This window comes from Amblyomma americanum, chromosome 4 (genome assembly GCF_052857255.1).
Source record: "Amblyomma americanum isolate KBUSLIRL-KWMA chromosome 4, ASM5285725v1, whole genome shotgun sequence".
Classification (NCBI taxonomy): domain Eukaryota; kingdom Metazoa; phylum Arthropoda; class Arachnida; order Ixodida; family Ixodidae; genus Amblyomma; species Amblyomma americanum.
The window spans coordinates 195,095,513-195,111,176 of NC_135500.1; the positions used below are offsets into that span (position 1 = coordinate 195,095,513).

Consider the following 15,664-nt stretch of genomic DNA (forward strand, 5'->3'; position numbering starts at 1 on the left):
TGTGGAATGCGAGCACAGCATGCTTTTGGTATTGTAGTATGATGGGATTGACGTAGTTAGGTGTTAGAAGTGTGTTCCATTTTATTATGGGTCGATGTGAACATGATGAGAGATTGTAAAAGATAGTTACTTATCTTCAGCATGAGAACAGTTGAAAGCTTTTGTGACTGCTCACACAGCTATGTCGTGTTACTCAGGAGCCAGTGACCCTTCGCCATGCCTGCCTGCTGTTGGATCCAAGTTTGGATGCTAAGAAACGGTCCCGCCTGATAGAGAAGGAAATGAATGAGCAGGCCAAGATTATCAGTGATCTGCGTTTCCTCGGTGCAAGCCAGAGCACCATTGAACAGGAGGAAAGGCGACTGAAAGAGCTTGAAACAGCCGTCTTCAATGACTTCCGTCGAGATGTGATCAAAAAGCTGCGCAGGCAGAGTGTCAAGGTTCGTGATATCTCTTTGCCTCTCTTTGGTCTTTGAAACAGTGTTTTTTATTGTTGAAGTGCCAAGCTTTTCTTTCTTGATTTCTGCCTTATCGGAGTGCTGTAATCTCATGGTGAGTTGTCTTAGAGTAGTGGCTATGTAGAGGGGACGGACGGTGGCAGTGGGATGTAAACTGCTTAGAACATCGTACAGTTGCTATGAAAATGAGTGCTATGAGTGCTACTATGCTTAATGTGTGAATTTTTTTCATATCATTTATGTGGACTACTTTTGAAAAGTTGTTTTGAAAGCATAAAAGGCTGCAGCTCCATGGTGCAGGGGGTTACAAGTGATGCATGCTGGGCGTGGGACTCTAACCACCAAAATTATTACCCGCATTCCAAAATTTTGGTTTGCGTTAACTTGTGAACTTCAGCAATTACTTTACTTCCTCCTCTTTCATTTTGGTGCTCAGCACATTATTGATACAAAGCTTAGGCATGTCGGGGATTGTAGTGGGCTGCGAAAACTCGTTTGTTGTGCAAATTTGAATACAATGTAAGGGGTTACACGGTGGTGATGAATAAAGGAAAAAAGTCACTTGTGCTCAGTGCAATCTTGTACAGTTGACAAAAGCATTTATTTCTGCCACACTGTGCACTTTTTCACGGTGTTTGGTTCTGGTAACAGTCTTGTTTGTTTCTTTCAAACTAAAGAAGGTGGGCTAGTTGACTCTGACATGCTAACAGGCACAAAAAAATGCAAATGAAGATCAATGGTGTTCACACAGGGCACAGCACTAGATGTGAGCTCCTGTCATTGTCAGCCCGGCTTTTGGAATTCGCCTGGTTTATGTAGTGGCAGCTTCAGTGACAGTTTCGTGGGGATGCCTAGCTTTTGTCTGGATTTTGCTTGTGTTCATTTTAAAGGAACCCTGAAATGATTTCGATGGGCATATTCTAGTGCAGCTGATCTGTTGAGGTAGCCTTCGTGGGTATTTTGAGTTAGATTTGGAATCTCTGCGTGGGTTCTATCATTTAGAAATAATTTTAAAAAATCGCTGCTCGCAGTCACTCATAACCGATTAGGGCAACACACATCACCGTGCGTTCTCTACTCCGATGGCGTCGGTGGGCAGAACGGCCAGCCTTCAAGCTTGCCCCGTCTGCCCACTGACGTTATCAGGGTAGGGGATGCGCAGTGAGTTATGTCGCCCTAATCAGTTGTGAGTAACTGCGAGCAGTGATTTTTAAAAATTATTTCTGAAAGATAGAGCCCACGCAGAGCTTTCAAATCTTACTTGAAATACCCACAAAGACCACCTCTACAGATCAGCTGCACTAGAATATGCCCATTGAAATCATTTCAGGGTCCCTTTATAGGTGACATCTGTGTTTCTAAGGAAGACACATGCATAGTCTCTTTCTAACATTGATGCACTTTAACTCTGTCCAGAGTGCTAAATGTTCTGCACTTTGTTCAAAATTGTTTGGAACCATATGTTACACAACACCAGGTTCTCTGTTTTCAGGTTAAAATAATTTTTGCATTATGCAGAGATTGCCACGGTTGTGCTGGTGACACTGTTGGTATCTCTGCACATTCAGGCAGCGTCAATCAAAGATAAGCTCGGCCTGGGCACAATGTCCCGGCTGCCTGCCGACACACCAGAGGAAGAGGCTCGAGTTGCCAACCACCTGGAGCATGCCACTCCCCCATCTTCTGGAGGAATGCCCGTCTCCCCTACCAAGGAGGGGGTTGGCACAGGAACCCACACACGCACGGCCTCGTTTGACATGTCCGATCTTCCAGCCACACCTAGGCGACCCATATCACTGGTCCACAGGTAGGCCACTCTATTCAGGTTCTTGCAGCTTTATTTTTATGAGAAATATGTTGCTTTCATTTATTGTTTATGGGAATGTTGTTGCTTTTATGTTTATGGGAAATAGCTGGTTGTTGGCACAGTTTGGCAGGAGACCTTTAGTCTCATGTTACAGATTATGATGTCACACATAACATGAACAACGGGAGAATGAGGAGTGCATCATGCATCATGAACCTATGAAACAAATTTTGTAATGAATGTTATTTTCAACTTTCAATCCTGAAGATATTGTTTTGATTTCACAAGCGGTGAGAGTTAAATAGCGTGATATTTTTTTTATTCAAGCACTATCTTAAAATGTTTGAAAGCTCATAACTTCTCACACAGGCTAGAAGCAATAAAGACTAAATTTATTATTGTATACTGCATCTAGGCCCAATGCTCAATCATGCCTGGCCCTGTGTCAGATCTCACTCAAGAAGTTTTTCATGTGCTGAGTGAATGCCAGTAGTCGAGCTCAAATATAGTGAACGTGACTAATAAAATTATTGTTTAGATTGAACAATCAGAACATTCCTCTGAAAATTTTGTACAAAAGTGTAGCACTGTTGTTTCGTTTATCAAGCTCGCATTCAGTGGAACCTTTGAAATACCAAACGGCGCCCCACCACTGCAAATGGCTAGTGGCTAGCGCTAGTGCTTTGAAACAGCGTGTCAAGGTGTGTGAGGTACGCTTGAAGGTACCCATTGGTCCTCGGTACTCTTTTTTTTTTTTTTTCATGCCACATTGCTGTCATGTGGTGAAGCCAATTAACCTAACTGAAGCCTAATGGCTGCCGTCGCCTGCTATGCTTTGCTGCTGAAGGCGCAACGGAAACCAACTGTACTTTAAATATTAGGGTACTGGTAACAGCATTAGACATCTTGTGATTGGCAGTGGCTAGTTCTAAAGCAATGTCTTTTGCAGCTTCGATGCAAAGCAGATTAGGCCTAGCAAGGTTTAGCGAGTGATGCTCTGTCAGCATGCCAGCGAGCAGCACATTTCTGCAAGAAACGCGTCACTAATGTGATTGCAATGAGTACCCTTCGTTCTAGGTTGCAGATAAACTTATCTGTTTCTATTTTTATATACCAAACTATTTTGCGATCGCCATCAAGTTTGACCTATCTGGGTTCAGCTGTATAGCTATTATTGTAAATAATAGAGGCAGTTGGGCTGTCTGTGATTTGTGTTTGAGACTGAATGGAGAGGAATAAGTGAGAAATCACGGTCCTGTGCAGTAGTCCATTCTTAACCTTTGGCTGCCTCTTGTCTTTCAATGCAGGGAACTCTCGCTGGACAGTGTCTTCTCCCAGACCACGGCTAGTGTGACCAACAGTGGTGCGCCCACACCAACGAGCGAGCCCTCAGAGCCAGCCCTAAGCCCCCGCGACGACATCCTGCCTCCACCGTAAGGAGCTCTTGGGACGCCCTACGCTCCCACGAGGAACACTTATAACCTGCAATGGCGTAACTCGCATCCATGGAAGTCCTAACTTTTGGAGCAATGAGAACACGAGTTCCTTCTCACCTTCAAGAGATTTCGAACACTGGCAATGCATAATGAGCTTTTCAGCATAGCCCCAGAACAAACCCCTTGGACTGTATAACTTTGACAAGGCTGTACTGCTTTGATAAAAAGTTTGTTTTTGTTGCAAAAATTTGGACATGGAAAAATAAGTTATTGTGGAAACTTGTGCAGTCTGGTCTCTGACTAAAATGCCTGCAAATTGTTGCAAAAATTTGGACATGTAGAAATATGTTATTGTGGAAACTTGTGCAGTCTGGTCTCTGACTAAAATGCCTGCAAATTGTATTGAGATGTCAAACAAAGGATTTGTTTACTATACTATTAACCTAAGTGTGTTGTTTCAGGGCATTTTGTGCGTCTCTAATTTACAGAAACACCACATAATCCATGAATTCCTGATATAAGAAGGCAGGAATACTGAGTTACCAAAACCAGCTCTATCAATCAGCTTTGTTATGTGCTTGTTTGAACTCTATGTTGGGCACTGCTGATGTGCATAATCATCATCATAATTGGTAGGGTTTTCTTTGCAAGAACTATAGTATCACAATTGGTCCAAAACAATCAAATTGTTTACAGTAACAAACTGCTATAAGCCTGTCTTGTGAAAGAGTTTTTTCAGATAAGCATCTTGTCAGGTGCATCGCATGTGCAGTTGAGTGCTCTTGTACATTTCATTGTAGAGCTAGTCGAACATATTGTCATGTTATTGTGCAGGGTTGCTGAAGTGCGTGCAGGCCATACCACACCTGTGCCAACGAAGCAGCAGCAGGTTGAGCCCAGCATTGACTTTGAACTGGACATCAAGGTGTTCTTCAACAGTGGTAAATGTGTGCTACACACCAGGGACCCAGCCCACGAGGAGGAACCCATCAAAATGTGAGTACCAGGTCTGCATACTTGAAGCTTTGCTATAAGAGTCTTACTCATGCGAAAGGTTGACCACTTTCTTCCACTAGCCTTCTCGCTAGTGCAGTTAGCTCCATAATATGCATCTTTCTTGCTTGCTTTTTTTCTTGCATGACTGCATTCCCTTTTTGTTCTTCCACAATTTGCATCACACAAGCTAAGGAGCCTACATGAACGTGTATTTGTTTGGTACATGTGTCAAAGAATCTATGGTACGTAATTCCCAGTGCCAACAGTTACATAGACCCATTTTTTTTTTAAACAACCTTGTGTTTTCTGGCTGTATAGGCACTTGAGTAAGCTTGTTCTCAGAATTGAGGATTCTTCTGAGGACAGCAGAAGACAAGGGTAGTGTTACTGTATTCTGATATCTCCCTCATTACAGCTGTGGTAGTATTCGATAAACATGTTTTATCTTCTCCTCAGTAAGCAACAAAGTGATGTGTCATGTGTAGAAAGTGATGTAGCAATTTGCATTACTGGATGGAAGATTTCAGTTGCAGCTTGTAACTTGCTGTTACACAAACTCTAATACTGAATGCTTCTGTGCTTACTTTACGATAGCCTCATATTACTGCATTGTACTCGCCATTCGTTGCAAACAGTACTGCAGAAAAAAAACTGAAGTCAGGCAATCTATGGATGGCCAAAAGAAATGCAAGCTTGCATTTAAATAGTTGATGACTGCCATGCCAGTTCACTTCATCTGTGCTGTCTATGAGCTGTTCAATCTGCCAGGGTCCTTTGGTGCTGGTTCTATGTTTGACTGCTTTTCCTCCAGCCTCTTGGGCCCTCATGGCAGCACATTCTTACACAACTGCCGCCACCTGAAGCCACAAAAGTGGCATCACCTGCTGCACCTCTAATAATGTACTCTTTGTTGCTGCAGTATTTAGTTTTGCAACTGAGAGGGCACCATATATTCAGTGAAGTGTACAGGAGGCGCAGGAAATCGGAACTCGTGAAATTTTATAGCCTCTTGAAACCTTTCTACGAAACTTTTCAAATGGTGTATGCGGATTCTTCATAGCCTTTTAGGTTTTTACTATATAATTTTTGGTGACGTTTTCTTGAATGACGCTCAGTCATCCTCGCGCTGAAGGAAGATATTTGAGACATGCTTGTATTAAAATATCCAGAGTAAGGTGTGCATGTGGACTCTGAGAGTATGAAATGACTTGCATGTTTTATTTGTTTTTCTTTCTTTTTTCCACGGATCTAAGCCTTCTGTTTTCTGTTCTTTCTCAGGACTCGTCCCATGCGCAAGGAACGCAGTTTCTCTGGAGGCCTGGGCCTACCTGACGGTGGCTCCCCAACAAGGCGTCGCAGTGGGCCTCGCAGCCATCCGTCTTCTTCTCGAATGCGATTCCCCCCAGCAGCCACTGCTACCCCAGGCCAGGTCACAGACTTTACCGTGTTTCTGGTCCCAGGCCTCGATGTCAAAGTGAGTGTTCCTGTCTTCCTGGCTCCGCTTTTTGCGCAGGAGTTTGTGACGAAGGGAAAGTGTTCAAGTTCTCAGTAGATGTCTATTTCCTCATATAGGAGTATAAAAGAAGTAATGGCCAATAATGTAACTTTTTTTTTTTCTGCATTTGTTTTGTTCCTTTCGTTGTGTGCAAATGGCAGTGGTTAGTCAGCGGCGGGTGTTAGCCTTTGCTGTGGTGCAATTTGCTTGCATGAATTAAATGAAGCACAGTAGTACCATCCATTAGGGGGACTTATTTTGTAATGGTTTGTTTCAGTCTCCATTTATTTGGCTCCTCAATCATTGGTCATTGGTTTCAAGTGACGTAGGTTGTGGTGGGGAGCATCACGCGTAATGTGCACAAGCATGCCCGTGGCACTGATTTAGTTGGTGAGTTTATGATAACCAAAGTGAGTTTCTCAAGGGATGAGAGGTAGCTTCATTTTAAAAGAATGCAAGCTGTGGTGCCACTGAAGGCACGGGCATTGTCCACAGTAACATTTCGTTTATGGCCAGTGGTTAGCCTGTGCTGATGCCAATATATGAGTTAGCGTGACAACACATTTGACATGCCAGACGAGCTTTTTTGGATCTACTTTCATCAAGGGAAAGAAACAGTGTGGTATATGTGGAGTGATTATGCTGACGAAATGGGAGGTGTGCAATCTTCAATGCTTTCAGTTCAATAAGAGGTCTTGTGTTCGGATTGATCATGATCAGTCGTGCTTGAGAAAGGTGATAATTACTGATGGCAGCAACAGAGAGAGACAGAGCAACAACTTTAATGTCTAGCCAAGATCAAGACAATGCCACATCCTATGTTCAGTTGTTTTTCTACTTGCTGCTATGTTTACATCTAATTAAAAGCCTCACTGTGAAGGTCGTAGTCAAATAGGTTCAGTGAAAAAGAAAATGTTTTGTGTTTTCTGTCCTTCTGTAGTTGCAGCAAGTCTTAAAAACCACTTTTGCTTTCATTTGCGTTGCATGCAGTGTATTAAAAACCTTGTTTTGCTCACTTACAATGAAAGTTACAATGAAAGAAAAAAAAAAAAGAAAAATGGTCGAGCACAGTGTGCTCTCTTAATTGCTCATTTGCTGCCTTGACTCATGTTGCTTTGATTATGGCTGATGTCAAGGCCAGATGAAATAAAAGTGAAATAAATGAAACAGTGTTGCGAAATTCAGCAGAAACATTTACAAAGACAACGTACAAATCACGGAGAGAACTCCCTGACATGAGCAATGATTCCTAGGAGGAGGATGTATGTTTTCAGTTATGGCATACTACACTGACATTGTTTACCGCAGTGGTTGTCCCGAATGTCGTTGTTGCCATAAATATCATAGAGCAGTGCAGTTTGGCTGGTTGTACTTTATGAATTCAACTCTGTGTGGTGCATATGTGCACCCTATTGGGAATGATGGCCATGCGATAAGGCACTTAGTACTGTAAAATCTCAATGATGCGAATCTTATGGGGTCGGGAAAAATATTCGCTTCATCCAAAATTCGTGTCATTCGAGAACGAGCAAAATCCACATGCAGAAGCATGGGAGATGCATTCATGCAGATTTGTTTACGGTAGGTGTGTGCAAATATTTGATAATTTCGAATGTTCAGTCGAATGGGTGGAATATCAAAACATTTGTCACGAGCGAATAACGTTTCTGGGATGCTTGCTTCATGTGGTTTCGGCTCAGCATACCTCCTCGGGGATGGCATCATGGCTCGCTCATATGCCGGAGGCAATCTGCACAACAAGCGCAGCGCCTATATCTGTACCTGCTGTTTTCTGTGCTCAGACTTCTGTGGGACGGGTCTGAGCTGAATACAGCTGCTGCAGCCGTTCCTCTGCACGTGAAATTCGCTAATCAAGCAAACTGCGCAATCACAAAGGGGAGCTAATGCGAGACACAACGAGATGGGTGCCCCTTTCCGATGCCTGACATAGGGTCATGCTGGGCGCTGGGCATGCAGTGCATACTCTGAGCAGGTGTCGTGGAGCCACTGCTTAAAAATAACAGCTGCGCAACAAAGCACTCTCAGTCAAGAGCAGTGGTCAGAGGCCCCACATATAGGTCTCACATCCAACAAGTTGGCTGTGCACGTAGACCAACTCCTCCAATTTCTGATGACAAATTCTTTAGAAAGTCTACACAACTTCATTGAGTTGTTGACAAAGCTTCATGCTCCCCCCCCCCCCCCCCAACCTCCCCCCCTTTTTTTCATGTAATGGCCTTGTGTGCTGAAAAAAAAAAAAATAGATTTTTAAAATGCTTATTTTGCTATTAAACCTATTTTGTGTGCCAGAAGAGTTGGAAGTATTCGCATCGAAACTGTTCATTGAAATTACTGTTCGCTTTGAATTTGCTTGAAATGGAAAACCACTATTCGCGCACACCTAGTTTACGGCTGACGATTTAGTTACGACTGTGCGCTGCCACTCTCTGCTTGGATTGCATACTGCGTGACCTGGTGACGGCAGCATCGACAATGTATAGACCGCATTCCACTGCTCACTATTCGAGGTGAACAGCCACAATACGTTAATGGTGCGGGGGCTCTTCTCCTTTTGCAGTACTGAGTGCTTAAGGGTGCAGTTGCAACTCACGCCTTCATATCATCCGTATTGGTTCAGGAGAATGTTTGGAATATCAGAAATTCTGCACATTGTACACAGCACACTTTGGCCTGGAAATTTTACAAATTCTTATCATCCTGAAATTTGTATCAACCGTGATTGTATCATTGAGACTCTAATGTATATAGTAACTCAAAAAGTGCTGATCTTGTGAAGATTTTTCAATGATGATTTCGTACTGCTGCTACTTTCTTGATGTTGTATGTGAAGTAATCAGTGCATGTGTAGTTCTTAAGAGCACTCCCATAGTGTCAAATGTTGCAGTATTGCCTGCTGGGTTTTTCAGGTTCACTACAATTCGTGGACTGTGGGAGGTGAGAGTCCAGTTGGCCTTGACCCACCTGCTCGTCGAGGGGGTACCAAGAAAGCTACACTGTTTGCCTGGATAACACTCCAAAGTATCCCTGAGGCAGGAGTCCTTTTTTTTCTTTAGCTGTTAGCACTGTGACGACTTTAGCTTATGAAAGGCAACTGCAATATTGCTTAGAGCCTGCCTATGTGAAATGAATTTTACTGAAAAAAAAAATTATGAGGTCCTGAGGCAACGTGATACTACACCTTTGGCTTTTAAAGTTTATGCATAGGCACCCCCATCTACAAAGAGAGTAATACAGCAAAACCTTGTTAAGGCATACCTCGTGGGACAACGCGCAAAGTGGCAGTATACCCTGACAGAAAAACAGAAAACTGCTAAAAAGTATGCCGCTGACTTAGCAAAGGATGAAACCTGAAATATTCTTTAGGACACAGGACCACAGATATATGTTATTTCTGTCTGCCACCAAGGCAGCCTAACAGCTAGTAGCGCAGTCTTGAAGGCATTTAAACTGTATTCCATCTGCTCTTTTAGGCCCCGTGTTTGGACGAACAGGTGAAGCACGTCTAGCACATACACAGTTTTTACAACGGTATGGCCTGAGCTGTCGTCGGCTTCCGCCTCAGCATCACTTGCATTTTATGACATTTCGCCAATGATTGAGGCAACATTGTTGCTATTGGACCACCCTGGACTAGTCATAACTGCACTCTACACGTGCCGGCAAGTAGTTTCACTCGGGAAGCACTGGTTGGGTGAAGCATGCAATCCGTGTCAGTGGCAACAATGTGACAACGTAACTATATCAGGGCGAATCACAGCCTTGCACACTGTGGTCAGCCAGCAACACAGCAGCAGTGGCTATGGCAGCCATGGCCTATGGAGGAAAACAAAAGATTGATGTGGCCAACCTAAACTGCGGAGCGACCGTGCTGTGAAGGCCAGTCACGTGACAACATTAAGCGATAGCTATGACTATGGCCCCTAACTTTCTGAAGCAGAAGATTTTAAATTCCATGAACTGAGAATAAACAATCTGCAATATTCCGCGAGGGCACCAAAGAATGCTTCAGAGTGCACCTTGCTTTATATTTGGAAGCATGGTATGCGCTGCCATGGTATGCATGGTAGGGCTCATGGTAGCTGCAGCACTGCGGTGACGGCAGCTGCTATGTGAGAGACTGCATGCATTAACATACTGGAAGCTTTGCTTTGCTCGAGTGTGGCACATGTATCTGAAGTGTTGCCTTCAAAATAATGTCGACGTATCCATTGACTTTGTATTTTAATGTGTCATCTGCATTTTTTTTGAGGGGGACCCTCAGCTATGGTTGGCCTAGACAGTTTGAGTGTGCGTAATATTTTTAAAAAAATTTTTCTGAGGTCTCAAATGCTCTTTGCGTCATATTCATGCAAATATGGTAAATTACTCATTTTCTCATTGTTCTGTCGTTCCTACTGATACGCATAACAACAGTGGTATCAAAAAAGAAGAACATGGCTGGTAACACACAGTTCTGCAAGATCACAGAATCTTTGGAAACTCGGGGCCTCAGTTGTGATTGAAGTCCCTAGCATGGATTTTAGCATTTATTGCAAAATTATGTGTTAGCAGCTACACACTCTTTTCTTGGTGATGTTGTGTTTGTGGCCACCAGTAGGAGAGCAGTGATCGCTCACTTGCAGTATACTTCAGACAGTGCTCGGATTCTCGTGTGTGAGCGGCACAAGCTTGATTTGCTTTTGGACTTTGTAAATGATGCACATAGCTCTCCCCTATCCTGTACTTCTCCTCGCTACCCTCTTCCTATCCCTTTCATTTCTGCCGCCCGCAGCTCCAGTGCTTAAGTGGGGGGACGCGGCTTTGAAATCCCCAAAAATGGCCAAAAAGTTCATTTTTTGATCATTTTTGTATCCGCTGGTACAACTCTAAAAAATTCAAACTTTTTGGTCCCCTTTGAGTTCAAATTATCAAGAATTGTCTGCATAGCATGTTTCAACTTCTATCAGCATTGATTCGTCTTTCCTCTGTTAATTATAATTCCGGTTTTTATTGTTCAGGAAACTGTGATAAGCCCGCACATTCTGGACTTTCTGGAGCAAGCACTTGAGGCAATCCCATTGCAGCAAGCTGCAAAGGCATCTCCGGTGGCATCAGTGGGTAAGCATGTTGTGTTGTGTAAGCCTCCAAAGCTTGCAAGATTTAAATATGGATGATGTTTTGAAGCAAGAAGTGTGCGTGCATATCCTATGACTTACCAGCTATTCCCCATTCTAAGGCTGCAAAGCTTTGTACAAGCCAATTGGATTGGCCATGCTGACAACAATAAAGAAAATGAAACACTGGCACAAATTTTCTCTAGAGATTGTGCTAAAAAAAGAAAGGCAAAATATGTACTCTGACTTGCTGGGGTGGGACAGGTGAGCTCTTGCTGTTACAGTGAGTTGACTGATGCAGAGAGGCCGGGTGGGAAATGCGTTCACAGGACAGACCACCATGAGGCATTTTTTGGGGCCAGCAACCGAAAACAAGATGAGCTTGTACATGCCTCTACAGGCAGCTTGCAGAGCATTAGCTCTTAGATGAAGCTTGCGGTGCAGCAACACTAGGATTCTGTAGTAATAGCTGCTGGATGTGACCATTGGGTACATGCTCGTTGGAAGAAGACACATTCTCTTTCGTTGTTTGTGTTCATTTTTGTACTCGCTCCACGCTCATTACCAGTAATGCCTTGTTCCACCTGGTGCAACAAAGGGCTTGCCCTGCTCTTTTGTTGCTGTTCACTTGCTTGTACATTATTCTGCATTAGTGTCAACCACAAAGCTATGTGTCTTGCTGTGTATATTTTGTTTCAGATGGTGGTGGAGGCCTGGTACTGGAAGAAAGTCAGTACGGCTCCTTTCCAGTGGACGTTATCGTCTACTTCCGTATGCAGCCATCAATATTGCGGTTCAGCTGCTTGCCTGTATCACGAGTGGAGTGCCTGTTGCGACTTCCATCGGTTGATTTGGCCTTCTCGTCCAAGCGAGCTGACGAAGGCCCCGTCGGAGGTCTGTCGGCAACGGGGTGCCTGGCAGACTTCTCTCTCTACATTTTTCATCCATACGGGGGAGCCAAAAAGATGGCTGCCGCTGCCACTGCTGATGCCTCTCCACTGGCTGTGACAGAACGCAAAGACTCCTTGTCACTCCAAGTGGAGTTCGTTAAGGTTAGCGCTCTTTATATCAGTGTTATGTTTTGTTTACTTGTGACCATTTTCATGCTGAAAGAACGAGTGAAGCTCCTTTCTATTTCTTTGATGCTTATTCTGGCTATGGTTAAAATTGTCACCCCAACTCGTAAGCTGCTTTTTATTTTGTAGGGAAGTAGCGTTTTACGGGCAGAGTTATTACAGGTTTCTGCAAACTGACACCAAATTCTGCATGAGATGTTATAAAGAGTGTGCTCAGTTGGAAAAGTTGTCCTGGACGGATGGTATTTAGCAACAGTTCATTTCTTGCACCTTGCATTGGGGTGTCAGGGACCATGCATTAGCAGATATGTCAAGCAACTTGCTTTTACTGTTAATAGCAGTTTGTTCACTAGTAAATGTAATTTTTGGCACTGGTGTCAAAACCAGTACTGCTTCTGGACCATCCATTTCATTGACATTTCATGTAATGTGTACCTTAGTGTCCCATTAATAGTGCGAGAAAATTCTGGCGACCAGGGGTAGTAGTGCAGCCTGCTAGGGCTATATGACATGTAGTAAGCTGCCCTGTGAATAACATAACAATGAGCATGTTCACTTCATGCAGCTTGGTTCTTGTTTTCCGGCAGGTCAACATGAGCCGTAGCCGCCACATCGGTGCCGATAATGGCCGAGCTCTGATTCGTTTTTCTGCACTTTGCGATGTGGGCTCTGCCTCTTTCAAGTATGACATGAGACGACTAACCGAAATCCTGGCCTTCCCCAAAGCTTGGTATCGACGCAGCATTGCTCGCCGCATGTTCCTAGGAGACCCTGCTACTGCAGGCTCAGCTTTTGGTGACCAAGGTACTCATGCGTTGATGTTTTATGGTTATTCAACTTGTGCAGTCAAATTGCATGCAGTGCAGCCAGATTTATTGCATGCATTTTCACATTTAAGTCTCTCTCATAAGCTAGTTTTTGTTTGTGATGTATTTATTGCTCGTTCCATCAGTTTACATTTTGTGTTCTAGCTGAAGACTCAGCTGAAACGAGTAGCAGCAGTGGCACACTTTCACCAAGTCGGGCTGACTCTTTTCCATTTGGGAGCTTGGAGCTTGGCTCGCCGGAAGAAGAAGCAGGTGAAACTCTTTATGTGCAATTCTGCGTACTTTTAATTATTTTCAGCCTGTGGTGAAAAAGTCTGTCTGCTGAGTGCTTGTATAAATAACTAAAAATGTCTGTTTCATTTTCATTGGGATAGGGGAAGTATTGACAGGTGCCCTGCCGAAGGAGTGTGCATTTACAAGCAGGAGCTTACATTTACTCCTGCCGTAAAATTTCATGGGCTGTATTAATAATTCAACGTCTAACTAACCATCTCAAGAACCCAAGATGCATTGGTAACTTATCATCATTGTTTGTCTAGCTCCCTCTCCACAAGAACGGCCAGCGCCTCCAAGGGGACAAGCATGGGAAACACTTCTGCTTTATGCCCTGAACCTGTCCCGTCTCAATGTTCACATGAACATGGGCAATGTTATGGGCAACACATCGTGAGTACCTTGCCAGCATGCGTCTCAGAAAAAGCATGGCATAATTGATGCATCCATTTAGGTTCGTTCCTTTGCATTGTGGTTGCTGTGCTCCTGTGAGGAAGCAATAACCGATTAATTCACTGCATCAAACTGAAACGAAGCTGTTGATAGTTCTGTTTGTAGGGTCAATTTCGGATATATTGAACTCGAAGGCAATTGTGAAATAGTATGGAGATATCGACTATTCATTGCCATATAAAAATAGAAATAGATTAGCTTATCTGCTACTTAGAAGCAAGAATACATTGCAGTCAGGCTAGCGACGTGCTTCTTGCAGCAATGTGCCATCTACCGGCGTGCTGACAGCGCACCACTTGCTAAGCAATCTCTAGGCCTAACCTGCCTTGCATCAAAGCTGCAGTAGACGGGGCTTTGCAGGTAGCCACCACCTGCCATAAGAGGTGTAATCCTGTTTCTGGTGCACTGTAAATAAAGTAATCTCATCATCAAAAAAATTTTGCTACACTTGGTTTCGGCTTCCGCAATGCATTCAGCAGTGAAGTGAGTGAACCATGCCAATCGAGGGCTGCCGCTGCGTTTCAGTTAGTTATGTTGCTTTCACTGCATGACAGCGGTGTCGCACTGAAAATGAGTACGAAGAATGGAAGGCTACCCTTAAGTACACACTAAGTTCACCACGTCACACGATTTGCAACCCTAGCACTGCCAGCAGATGCCCAAGGCTGTGCAGCCATCCTGTTTTCATGTGCAGAAAAGGAATCGTGAGAGTGCTCTTAGGAGAAGCACCACTTGCAGAGGCAACGCACATCGTGCAGTGTATGGAATGTTTCATTGAATGGGAGTTCAACAAATGTGAACAGTAGTGCTATGTGTTTTCATGGGATTTTCAATGGGATATCCTGACTGTTCAGTACAAACAGTATGATATACCGGTGTTTGGTATATCTGGGATCAACTGTATATGGCTTGGGACTAACGAGCTGTGGCCTCTGGGCATAAAATGAAGCTCGCGAGATTGAAAAGTGCAAAATGGTGCGACAAAAGAGGTGTGCACTTGGGATAGGAGAGATTTGTGATCTGTTCTTAAGTTCTTATGCATGCTAAATTCCAACTTCGAAAGTGGGCTAACTGAGCATGGCCTGCTGTGCCCTCAGGAGCAGAGTAGTACATACTTTCATGCTTGGGTGTCTGTGACCTGAAGATGAATTTGTGCAGGTGGCTGACACAGGGCTTCAGGTCCCAGGGCCGCCTGGCAATTGACAGCCGAGGCCACAAGGACCTCAACCTAGCTGTTGATCTGGATGGCTCCAGCCTGGATGCCAAAGGAGGCATTGTGGGTGGAGCCATTGAGCTCAGTCGCATTCACACACACAGTGAGTGAACATTCTTTTTCTTTTGTTGCCACAGCAAAGGAAAATTGCACTGTAGTGACCGCTATTTGATGTATTGTTTTGCCTGTACTACATTTAAAGTAAAAACCAACTTGGGCATGCTTTATGTGGGCCAATTTTATTGGAGGCCAGGACAAGGAACTTGGGGAAAAGGAGCTTTTGCTCTGTTAAGGCCTCTTAATGGTCTACAGAGTCTGAAGGAACCTAAGCTTGTGCAAAGCCTCTCGCTTTCTTCATTTCTTTTTACAACCTTTACACGTGGATTGCTTTAAAGTGCTTTTTTTGTGAGAATTCACCTGCAGTATAAGGTCACTCAGCCCCTTTCTATGCATTCAAATGGGCTTATTGGGCCACACGATGAGCTAGGCATTGAACAGTGCATTGAACAGTTATGC

General features: G+C 43.9%; 1 protein-coding gene across 2 annotated transcripts in view; it reads left to right on the forward strand.

Annotated features, from left to right (window-relative positions):
- The window catches only part of tweek (transmembrane protein KIAA1109 homolog tweek), a 90,205-nt gene that overhangs the window by 67,378 nt on the left and 7,163 nt on the right, over positions 1–15,664 (forward strand). For both annotated transcript variants that reach the window (XM_077662788.1, XM_077662787.1), the window contains 12 exons: positions 198–440; positions 2,027–2,265; positions 3,573–3,698; positions 4,536–4,697; positions 5,976–6,171; positions 9,120–9,242; positions 11,211–11,310; positions 12,006–12,358; positions 12,970–13,186; positions 13,354–13,461; positions 13,749–13,875; positions 15,094–15,251. In XM_077662788.1, coding sequence (XP_077518914.1) covers positions 198–440; positions 2,027–2,265; positions 3,573–3,698; positions 4,536–4,697; positions 5,976–6,171; positions 9,120–9,242; positions 11,211–11,310; positions 12,006–12,358; positions 12,970–13,186; positions 13,354–13,461; positions 13,749–13,875; positions 15,094–15,251 — 2,152 coding nt within the window. The remainder of the gene's footprint in view (positions 1–197; positions 441–2,026; positions 2,266–3,572; positions 3,699–4,535; positions 4,698–5,975; positions 6,172–9,119; positions 9,243–11,210; positions 11,311–12,005; positions 12,359–12,969; positions 13,187–13,353; positions 13,462–13,748; positions 13,876–15,093; positions 15,252–15,664) is intronic.